General features: G+C 50.3%; 1 protein-coding gene across 8 annotated transcripts in view; it reads right to left on the reverse strand.

Annotated features, from left to right (window-relative positions):
• Positions 1 to 287: 287 nt before the first annotated feature.
• The window catches only part of Fam193b (family with sequence similarity 193 member B), a 31,577-nt gene continuing 20,425 nt past the window's right edge, over positions 288 to 11,439 (reverse strand). For 5 of the 8 annotated variants that reach the window (XM_027941135.2, XM_071612183.1, XM_071612184.1 and 2 more), the window contains 6 exons: positions 11,090 to 11,329; positions 5,333 to 5,437; positions 3,988 to 5,008; positions 3,758 to 3,833; positions 2,820 to 2,917; positions 288 to 685 (listed from right to left, as the gene is read on the reverse strand). In XM_027941135.2, coding sequence (XP_027796936.1) covers positions 2,821 to 2,917; positions 3,758 to 3,833; positions 3,988 to 5,008; positions 5,333 to 5,437; positions 11,090 to 11,329 — 1,539 coding nt within the window. In that variant the 3' untranslated portion in view covers positions 288 to 685; position 2,820. Of the gene's footprint in view, positions 686 to 1,430; positions 1,537 to 2,819; positions 2,918 to 3,757; positions 3,834 to 3,987; positions 5,009 to 5,332; positions 5,438 to 11,089; positions 11,330 to 11,439 lie in introns of all 8 variants that reach the window. The other 3 variants (XR_003583564.2, XM_027941136.2, XM_027941141.2) reach the window with 3 other exon arrangements.

The raw sequence follows: 11,439 nt of genomic DNA on the forward strand, positions 1-11,439 counted from the left end.
AGGGGCTGCTTCAAACTCACATACCAAAGTCCCTCCAACAGGAGGAAAGGGCACCGACCCCACAGTTACATAGGCCTTTGCTCAGTCCTGCTTGGTCAGAGTTCAGTGGAGTCACTTTCTTCAACTGTAAAATCCATTTAGGATTGCTTTGAAGAATTCTAAGGAAATTTAATAGAAACCAGGACAAACTGCTGACAATGGATTAGTGACTAAGGTGATCCCATGCTTCTGAGTATATTTGTCACCCCACCCCCCACCCAGACCAGCAAATCACCATTCACATCAACTCTGTGTCCAAATGTTGCTTTATCTTTCAGCATGAAAGATCTTCACAGTATCAAAAGTAAAGAATTGAAAAAAAATAAAATAAAAACAAAAACAAAAAACTGAACACAAAGAGAGCAGTGTTGGGCCAGCAGTACCATCAGCCCCTGGCCCACAGCACAGGCCAGCCCAGTCCCCAGGTTCTGAGTATGGAGGCTGCATAGCACCAGGAAGCGGCTCTGCCGAGGTCCTGAGGGACTCTAGCACAGCACAGCATCCATTCAGCGTTTGGTTGGTCCAGGATGGCAGGAGCAGGGAGGGGTCAGGGCAGGTGGGCAGGACATGTGGGAGGAAAAACTGTAGACCTTCAGCTGGCAGTCGGGGCCTCAGGATGCCCTGAAGAAGCTTGACCTAAGCAGGGCTGAGAAAGAATAAAAGAGCAGGATCACAGTGAGAACAGTGCACGCCCGACCTACACGGACTCTGGGTCCCTGTGGAGGTAAGAACAGTGGTCTCCTATTTTTGTTCCTTAGGCTGAAAATGCTGAATAGATTCCCTGGATCACCTCGAGCAGAAGAAGAAGGTTAAGACCCTATTGGGGGGTGGGAGGGAAAGAACCCTAGTCCTGGGCTGGGGTTCTGGCATGTGAGGGATAGTTTCTGAGGATCTTAGGACCCCTGCTGCAGAATACCCTTCTGGGCCAGGACTAAGTAGCTAAGTAGCTACTAGTTATCTGCTCTCCCACTGGCAGGTACTAGACAAAGCCAGCTCTGTACTCATATTCCTGCCTTAGGCTCTAGGGACACAGCCTGGGCTAGGTCCCAAGTCCATGCCAGCACTGCTTTCTCATGCATAGAGCATGTTTTAGAGAACAGCCAAGGTGGGAGAAGATGGTTGAATATGGCTTCCTGAATGATAGTAGAATTTGGCTTATGGGAGATGTGACCCTTTTTCTCTCATTAGGAAAACAACAGTTGAAGTGCCTGGGTCTCTGCTACTCCTGATTCTGTGGAGGTGGAAAAGAGGCAGGAAGACACCTTAACCCTGGAAGATAATCTTAGGGTATGGATATCTTGTGGATCAGGGAGCACAGCATCCCCAGCAGAGGGCTGAGGGGAGTCTAAATAAGATAGTCCTGATGTAGAGACAGCACAAGGATGCCACACCGAGTGCAGCCCTGAAGGTTGCCTTGGCTTCAGGTTCTCCAGGCTGTCCCTAGGGAGCTGAGGGTCCAGGAAGCCTGTTACTTCAGCCCAGAGAGTTGTTCTGGCACTGGAAAGAGAAGAACAGGGGTAGGGATAATGAGCTCAGCTTACCTACCCCAGCTTTCCACCGTCTTGAAGGGTAAGTGTATAGTTACCCCAGGGACACAACTCAGGGTTAAGACAGGAGAGTGCACAACTGCAAGGCCCCAAGCCCAGCACTAAGGTGCACCTGCCAGCTGCCCTTTTCTGCACTAAGTTCCCAGACAAATGCCTTCTCCTAGGGTGTGTACCCAGTCTAATATCATCCAACGTCAATATTTCAGACCAGCCAGATATGGTGGTATATATAATCCCAGAGATGTGGGAGGCCAAGATGTGAGGATTGCAAATACGAGGCCAGCCTCAGCAACTTTTAGCAAGACTCTCAGTAATTTAATGAGACCCTGTTTAAAAGTAAAAAATATAATGGACTGGGGCTGGAATTGTGGCTCAGCAGTAGAGAGCTTGCCTAGCACGGGAGGGACCTGGGTTCGATCCTCAGCACCACATAAAAATAAAGGCATTGTGTTGTGTCCATCTATACCTAAAAAATTTTTAAAAATTAAAAAAATTTTAAAATAAATAAATAAATAAAAAGGACTAGGGATGTAGCTCAGTGGTAAAGTGTCCTGGGTTCAATCCCAGAAGAACCAAAAATTTAAAAATTAAAATAAAAAAATAGACAAAAGGAACTATGCAGGGAGTTAGAGGGAAGGCCAGAGCCACCTGGAGGCTGGGTCTCTTCTTCCTGGAGGCAGCTTGGTTACTATCTTCTTCAGGGAACTTTTCCCACAATAAAATCCTCTGTATCTGAAGAATCTACAAATCCTTGTTCTCACTCATCTGCCCTTCACTGCTCCCTTGGGGCTGGCTCTCTTTTCACACTGCTTCAGCTGGAAGCCACTCTCATCATCTGCATTGAAGAACCAGGCTAAGCAAGTGGGATCCAAACCCAAGGCCTGATTGTATAAGGAGCGAGGGCAGCCCCAGGGGTTCTGCAGCTGCCTGGCAGCTGGTAGAGAGCTTAAGCCTTGGTGGTGATTGCCCAGGGATGGCAGTCCGTGAAGGGACCCTGCAGGAGGAGAATCTGCCAGAAAGGAGTAGTGAAGCAACAGAGGCCTGGGATGAGTGGCTGCAGGAAAAGAGACGGGGTCTAGATTTTTGGACACTGCCAACTGGCTTATGTGGGGTTGTTGTAGAAGTACAGAGACCACGGCCAACAAGCCCCAAATCCAAACCCCTTGCCCAAAGCAGAGAATGGGCACATAAGATGGCAGAGAACAGGGGATGCAAGTAACCTGGGGTCTCTACCTCACTGAGCTGTGCTGGGAGCAGTTTTCTTGAGGCTAAAATTGGTCCAGTTCACAGCAACTTTCTGACGAGTTTGCTTTGCTGAATCCAAACAGAACCTGTTGGGAGACAGAAGAAGCATATCAGAGGTTCCCTCCCTTCCTCGCTGGACCCGTTAGCGGACACTAGGTGTTCCACTAAGAAACCAGCTGATGCAACACAACCTCTGTGCTCCCAAGTATCAGGGTCTGGCAGGCATGGGAGCTTTGCTGGCTCAAGAATCACTGCCCATGAGGCCAGGGGGACAGGAAGACCACCCCCACCTGAGATTCAAGCTCCTTCCTAACCTCATGGTTCATTCTCTAATGTATGGGGTGGGCTTCTATTTCTCTAAGTATGCTTGCTTCCCTTACCCTCAGACCTTGGTACACCCTGGCCACACTTCAAATGCCGTATGCTTTCCCTGGCCAACTCAGTCTTAATTTTCAGGTTTCAGCTTGGGTATCACCTCTCCTAGGAAAGCTTCCTGGCCTGCCTCTGCCCCCCAGCTTGGTTTGAAGCCCCCATCCTCTTCCCATCCTGTACGCCTCATGCTCTTACACCTCTAATAGCACTGATCACTGTGCTGTATACTTCTCGATCTCTCCTTGTCTAGATTGCCCAGGCATGGTAGAGGAAATATAAATGACTAAAGAGTGAATAAAAGCTGGAAAAAGCCCAGGTCTGGGGGTGCCTGATGTGTCACATCCTCCCTATGCCTTGCACCTTCCTAGATGTTCCATTCTAGAAAGTGGCTCCCTGGGTTCCAGCAGACCAGCTAGTGGCAGGGCCTGGAGGGGTAGTGAGGTACCCGAAAGAGCCAGGGAGTAGGCCTTTCTAAAGTTCAAGGTACAATATGGGACTTGGGTATAGGCAGGGGCTCCCCTTGCAAAGTGGGGGAATTATGAGCCCACACCTACCTCTTGAAGTACTCCACCTCTCGGTCCGTCTCATCCATCTCCGCCCCATCCATGTCCTTAGGCAGGAACACATCGTCTAGGAAGACAGAGCCAGGAGGGCTCAGTGCCCACAGCCAAGCCTCTGGGGTCATGCTCCGGGGGGCAGCACTGCCCATACACGAGGACTGCCCTCCACCCTGTGGCCTGGTTGGGGGGTGCGGGGCCAGCTATTTGGTTCCTGGTGCACTCACCCAAAGAGGAGGCCGACTTCTCCTGCTTGTTGCGGCTCCTGCGGCTGCGGCTCTTGCCCTGGGGTAAGCTCTGTGGCCTTGCTGAGCCTGGGGGTTGTACAGACTCCAGCTCTGAAGGACGTGCCTTGACCTCACTTGGCCAGTTCCGCCAGGAGTTGCCCTTCTCCTTCTCAGTTTTGGGGCTGTCAGCCCAACCTGATACTGGCCTGCTCCCTCGGCTGCCCTCTCCAGCCTCAGCACAGCTGCCTGTGTTGGGAAGCTCTGGGGCCTTGCCTGGTTGCTTGGAGCCAGATATCTGGCTCTTGGCACTGGGAACCTCTGTGTTGGCTGGAGGATGGGAGGCCAGGTTCACCTCGTTCTTCTTGGCCTGACTACCCTGTTTTTTGCCTTTCCGTGGCTTCCCACCTGTGGCCACAGGCTCAGGCAGCTCCTGCTTGCAACTGGGGACCTCCTTTGAGCCTGAATCCTCAGAACTAGGGTTGCCTGGTTTGGGCGTCTTGACCCAAATCACCCGGGACAGGTTGGGCACGGTGTTGAGTCTCCTCACTAGCCCATTCTCAGGCATGATACCAGGAGGGGGGCCCCTCACCTCTGTCCATGGTGGGTGGGGACCTCTCATTTCTGCCCACGGTGGGGCCGGCTCACCTGGCGCTTGTAACGTGTGGCTCTGGGGAGAGCCCAAAGTCAAAGGGGACAGGTCAAGGTTGATGTCAGGCCGTTGCTCTGAGGAGCCATTGAGGTTTGAGGGGGATACAGTTTGGGGCTCAGGCTCAGCAGCCCCCTCCTTAGAGAAGCCATTGCTGTCCATGCTGAGCTCGCACACACTGAAGCTGGCACGGATGGAGTCTTTGACAGTGTTCTTGATCTCTTGCAGACGGCTGCTCAGGAAGCTGTTGACCCGATCCAATTCCTGGTCAGGCCACTCCAAGAGCCTTTCCCTGGCAGGCCTTGGCTCCTGGCTTCCAGAAACACGATTTGCCTGCTTCAGAGTTTCTGCTGCCAACTGGGCCTTCTCTTTTTCCTGCCAATATAAGAGGCAGTTTCAGCAGAGGTCTGTCAGCTATCAGACACAATATGACACTGGACACATCGGTCTGGGACCCAGCTTTGCCACTAACTTGCTGGAGACACAGCCTCACAATCCTGGCCTGCTCCCTGACACTGCCGGAATGAGGGTGAAATGTGATCAGACAGGTTTGCCCTCCCCAGAGAGTAAGGTTTTTATAGTTTGTTCATACCAAGCCCCTGTGTTGGTCCTACAGCCTAAGGAGGCTGGGACTCAAAGAGACAAGTTATGCCTCCCTGGCCTGAGTTGTGTGTGAACTTGAGCAATTCATATACTTACCAGTTGGGTCCCTGTGGACTCATCAAAATGGGGACAATAATTCTGAAGACCAAAATGGGGATTCATGTGAGGAACATGGCTGCTGGAGAGGCAGTCTCTCCAATTCTGCAGGCGGGAGGGGAAAAGTCATATTATACAGTCTTAAAGGAAGGAAGATGTGGGTGCTATGAGACTGTCACAGGAGATGTGATTGCTCTGGGTGGCTGGGAATGCATGTGCCCTCCTGATGCTACATCTGAGTGCCCTTCCAACAGAAATGCTTCTCATGACTATGCTGGCCTCAATGACTTGAGGCCACACTCAAAGCGTGCCCAATGGCATACATGGACAGCCATACCAGGCCATGGCATGAACATGTAAAAGCAGTCCCTCAGCCCAGGGAGGCTCTGAGACCTTGCAATAAGCTTTGATGGACTCAGATCTGGAGAATAATCAATTTGTTGGCCATCACCCCCACTTCAAGGCATCAGCAGGCAAATAAGGCCTTTAGAAGGAGATAGGAAGCAGAGAGGAGAACCCTTGGGAAGAATGTGGTGGTAGAGCACCTGGTTTTGGATGACTTGCACCACCTCAGTATTTTCCTTCGATTTGGGAATGAAGGGGGAAAAGCAGAAAAATGAATCTGAGGAGAAAAAAGGAGAGCTTGCCACCACCTTAAGAGTCAACTTAAAAGTGGGTGACCCTGTATCCTAGCAGGCAGGCATTTATTCTCTCATCTCTTTTGAACACTGGCTCTATTACTGACTAAGGTCAGCTGTCCCTGGGGACCTTGGACAAATCACTTACTCTCTCTGAACCTAACCTTCCAGGTTGTGACTTAGGGAGAAAAAGTAGTACACCTACTACACAGATGTACATCTATTAGGGAGAAAAAGTCTGTGCCAAGTTCCTTCCCCAGTGCTAAGGCTGTGCCTTGGTAGTGAGGGATCAAGTGAGCAACAGTATAGCCTGAAGCAGGATTTCTAGCTGTGTGTAGGGCCTGGAGGCCATGGGATGGCCAAGGGCCCAGAGGCCCTTTCCCCTCACTGCTTCCCTATACCAGCACAGCTTTGCTTTTAGTTGTTATAGACAGGAGAGTCCATGGAAGATTTCATGCAGAGAAAAAACTTGCTGCTGAACCAAAATATCTGAAATGTACTGGTGTGGAGGGAGCGTACTAGCACCATATACTCTGATATGAACAGAAGGAGAAAGCACAGCAACACACATCTTTTGCTACATACCAGGAACCCGACTCCTCTAATCTTTATTACTATCCTTGCTGCACCGCGATTTGCAATTTATAGATGAAGAATCTTGACTTTGGGAAGAATACAGAACTGGCTCAGGTTATGTGGCTAGTAAAATGACAGAGTTTGGATAATACACCAGGAATGATCTTCAGAAGTTGCCATGGCTTTCAATTCCATTTGCCAACCATTAACTAACCATCAACTGTGAGGCAGTGGGCTATGCGATGGGCATGCAGCCATACATGGTCTCTGCCTCACTTACTTTGGTCAGCTGGGGGAGAAGACACATAAACAGGCTGTTTAATTCAGAGCTACAGGGAGATAATGATCCTCCTATCCCAGACTGGGTCATCAGGGAGTGCTTCCTAGAGAAGGCACTGAAGGCTGAGTGAAATCATCCTGGAGAAAGTTGAGACAAGTACTTTCTAGACAGAAGGAATAGCAAGCCTAAAAGCTGGGAAATGGAAAAGTGTATCATTAGGGAACACACACCATTCAAAGGTACAGTCAGAGTCTAGATTTTATTTTTATTTTTTTTTGTGTGGGACAGGGGCTAGGACAGGGGCTGGGGCTGGGAAGGCAGGTGAGAGAGGAGAGGCTGAGAAATGAAGCTAGCAAGCTAAGCTGGGGCTGAATCCCAAGGAGCCTGCAGGCCACACTGGGTTCTGGTTTGAGCCCGAGGACAATGTTCAGCCAGCCACGTAAGGCTTTGAAAGTAGAGGTGGTAAGTGGAAAGAAGTGACTGGTTAGAGCAACTGGGAAAGCCACCTGGATAGGACTTTTGGTATTGGGTAGGGAGAGAATGAGATGTGTTGAGAAAACACTGCCCAACCACTGTGGCTGCTACAGCAGCCTCCATAGACCAAACGTTGACATGCGCCAGGCACTATACCCAACCTTTTTGTACATCACTCCATTTCATCCTCAATAATCTGACTTAGGTTCTCCTGTTATTCTCATTTTATGGATGAAGAAACCGAGGCTTAGAGGTTAAGTGATTTGCCCAAGGTCATACAGCAAGTGTGGCATAGCAGAGCTTCAAACTGAGGTCCAACTGCAAGGCCCACTGCTCTGTCAGTATAATGCACTCCTCCAGAATGGCATTCAGAGGTGAGCTTTGGTTCGGCAATCAGGGTGGGTGGTGGTGCCACTGACGAGACAATGGAGAAAGATAACAAGCTCAGTTTGCTGAGTTTGAGGTGTCTGGGGGACATCCGTGAGGAGGAGCCCAGTAGCAGTAGGGGATGTCAATTTGAAGTGCAGGGAGTATAGTGCAAACTCCATGGCTTTCTTCTCCCAGGGAGATGTGCTCAAGTGGGAGGGCCAGGTGCTCACAAAGGAGACAGAAAGTGGTCTGAGAGTTCAGAAAACTGGAGAAGATGGTGTTCCCACTGCTTCTTTCCTGGCCCTGTTTGGTTGAGGGCAGAGGAGCCAAAGACAAAGTTTGAAAAGGAAAACACAAAATGTCAAAGGTTGCTAAATGGATGAACAGAATTTGAATTTGGCAACAAAGAAATCAGTGTGACTCTGCAAAGGGATGAAGAACAATCTGCAGTGAGCTGACAAGGGGGGAGGTGAAGACAGTAAACACAGACATTGTTTTTCAAGAAATGGTGGCTTTGATGAGAGGAAAGGTACAGGAGAGGCTACAAGCTTGACAAAGACTCTGCTTTGAAATGACAGCAGTGGACACAGTGAAAGGCAATGGGAAGTATCCCAGAAGAGGCTGCAGCTCCAGAGTAGGTGGCCTCATGCTAGGTTGAGGAGGCAAAAAAGGACCACATGGGTTTGGGTGAGAAGGGCTTACTCTTCTCCCAACAAGGAGGAAAGTTAAGTTTGCAGGTGAGGTGATCAGTTGACAGAATGCCTGTCCAATGGTTTTTTTCCTTGTTGACATGGAAAGTGGTTATTTACCAAAAATAAGGGGAAGGGGGCCATGAAGGACCTGGAGGCTGGAGAATGGAATTCTGACAAAGAGGCTGTACAAATGGGCATAAGGTGGAGCAAGATGACTAGGGAGCTATGGAAGCTGGCCAGGCAATGTGGGGGCTCAGGCAAAGGGAGAACACCTGGCCAGGAGCCCCAGGCAGATCTGGTCATGTACTATTTTGGGGGTGTAGAAGGGGAAGGGCAGTTCTTCTGAGAAGGTGTTGACAGAAGGGCAATGGGGCAAGGAATTGAGAGTACTGGTGAGAGAGAGTGATGGGGACAGTTCACTTGCTCTTTTACCAATACTTACTCAGTTTAAGAGTGAATACTAGATTGGTGTGGGCATAAGAGAAAGGATCAGGTGACATTATTCAGTGGAGGAGGTTACAATGGTGGGGCCAGGAATTCAGCTTCAAAAGATTAGGGATTTGGGGCTGGGGCTGTGGCTCAGCGGTAGAGTGCTCCCCTAGCACGTGCGAGGCCCTGGGTTTGATCCTCAGCACCACATAAAAATAAATAAACAAAATAAAGGTATTGTATACAACTAAAAAAATAAATTAAAAAAAAAAGATTAGGGATTAGTACACAAAGGTGAGAGGGTCATGATCTGGAAGTGGGATGGGAAACAGACACTCCCAAAGTGGGAGTGAATAAGCAGTCATCACTATCTGGCTGCTGGGAAACTGGGTTTCGATGGTCAGCCAGATTGTAGTTAACTTTGGCAGGTGGAGGGACTTCAGGGTGAAGGCTGCTGTCTAAACAGATAATGACCTGACATTGCAACTGCCCATGTATGTCTGTCCCTGCCTGTGGACCCATGATTTTACATCTGAGAGGGCAGGGATGCTTGGTTTGTGTGTGTCCTGGCCTCTAGGCTGGGCCTAGCAAACAGTGGCTGCGCAGTGAGCTTTGGAATGAGTGAAAAGATCATGACAAATGGCAGCTGAGAGAGATGCCCAAGGTGTGGTGGGAGCATAGCAGAAGAATTCCCTCAGGAAGTCAGCAGAGGGGGAAACATCTGAACTGAGCTTGCAGAGACAGCTTATCAAGAAGAAAAGGTGAGTAAACAGTATGATGAGTAAAGGGAAAGGGCACAAGTTCATTAGAAGCACATTAGGCCTGGAAACCCTCTGGGGACCTAACTGGGGACAGTTGCCTTAAGAGGCCAGAAAGACCACTGCAGCTTACTGAACATCTCTCGCTGGCAACTTTGAATGGGAACATAAAAGTGCTGACCATTTTCTGAAGGCAGCAGTGGAACTCCTTGGCTTTGTACTTCAAGTTGCAGAAGGATCTTAGTAATTCTTTGGGCTAGAGAAAGCTGGAAATCACTTCTGCCTTCCAGAGCTCTAGGGTTGTTTGACCACCCAGGAACAGGAACTAGCTGACTGTCAAACCTAAACCCCTTTGATGCTGGACTCCTCTGGGTGTGGCACTGTGCAGATGCAGTTGGGGACACGTGGACAAAGAGATAATAAAGCTGCAGGGAATACTCCACCAAGCTCTGGGACTCACCTGGCAGCAGGGCTGCTCGGGAATAGCTCCCTAGGTTCAAACCTTAGCCCTGAGGACCATTTCAATCCCATGGCTTCAATTACATCTTTGTATTGGCAACTCCTAACCCTGCACCTCCTTCTCCATGCTGATGTTTCATGGGAACCTCTGAGAAAATGTAACCCAATTGCATTCAGTCTTCTGTAAACGCCATCCTGGCTCAGTGAAAGGCACCACCATCATTCTGCCATCAGATCACCCAGGCCTGTCACTTCTGCTTCTTTTGCAATTCTCTCTTCTGTTGCTGCCCCACCCTCAATTATCTCTCCCTTGGCTTGTCTTTTCCTGGCTGGGGCATCAAACTCTAGGTTTTCCTGCCTAAATTAGCACCCTTCAATTTACCTTCCATACCACCACACCACAATCAGAGTACAAATCTCAAGCACACTCTCTGATGACAACCGTCCAGTAACATTCCCTCACCTGGAGGCAAAGCTCATCTTCAGCTGGACCTGAGGCCCTCCCTTGCCTCCTCTGTGTCTTGCCTCTCTGCTGTTTTCAGCTTTGGCTTTATCAAGCTCTGTGGAGTGTGCTGTGCCAGCTGCCAGGAGGCCCTCCTGATGTATGTGTCCTCACTCCCCATGACTCTGCTCACAAGTCAGCCTCTTGTAAAGCCACTTTCGGGCAGGATGGGGGCTTCCCTCATTCCAGTGCTTGTCATACATATGTACTTGTCCAGTTTTGTGTGTCTCCCCAGTGGACTGAGCTTCTCCCAGACGAGAACTTAAATGCAGCACACTTTGGTTCCCATTGTTTATAGAAGTGTTTGCTGAATGAATAAATGACCGAATGAAGCAAGTCCTCGGCTTGGAGGAATCCAGTAAGCAGCTTCTGAGGCCAAGAAACATTTTTCCTCCACTTCACTTGCCCCCAGACTCTCTGACCCTAATGCCTCCCAAACTCATTCAGACCTTCCCAGAGCAGTGAGCTGTGCCAAGGCCTTTGGCAGCTAGCACCATTCATGCCCCAGAAGTCTTGGGGCTTGGGGTGAGGGACTCCTCAGGGAGGAAAGGCAGTAGAGCTGAGCTCCCCCCACACCCACCTTCTTTTTCAGCTTGTGCCGGGCCCGCTTGGCGGCCCTGGCGCTGTTGGGGACTTTGGGCTCCGTGCTGTTGATGAATTCCAGCAGCTCATCCACATCTCGGTGGTCCACGGCGGGCTCCCCAGGGATCCCGCCCAGGGCGCCCCCCTTCATGGGCAGCTCCTCTTTCCGCCTGGTCAGCCTTGAGCGGAGCTTCTCCCGGATCTCGGTATAATTCCGACTCGTCGGGGCAGCGGGTGGCTGGGGGAGGGGGAGGCGCTGACATTACACCCTGGGCTTGGGAGGCCCATAGCACTCCCACCCGCTGGCACCAAGTATGTGGTGAGGAGCGAGACAGCTGTTCTCCCTAC

This window comes from Marmota flaviventris, chromosome 5 (genome assembly GCF_047511675.1).
Source record: "Marmota flaviventris isolate mMarFla1 chromosome 5, mMarFla1.hap1, whole genome shotgun sequence".
Lineage (NCBI taxonomy): Eukaryota > Metazoa > Chordata > Mammalia > Rodentia > Sciuridae > Marmota > Marmota flaviventris.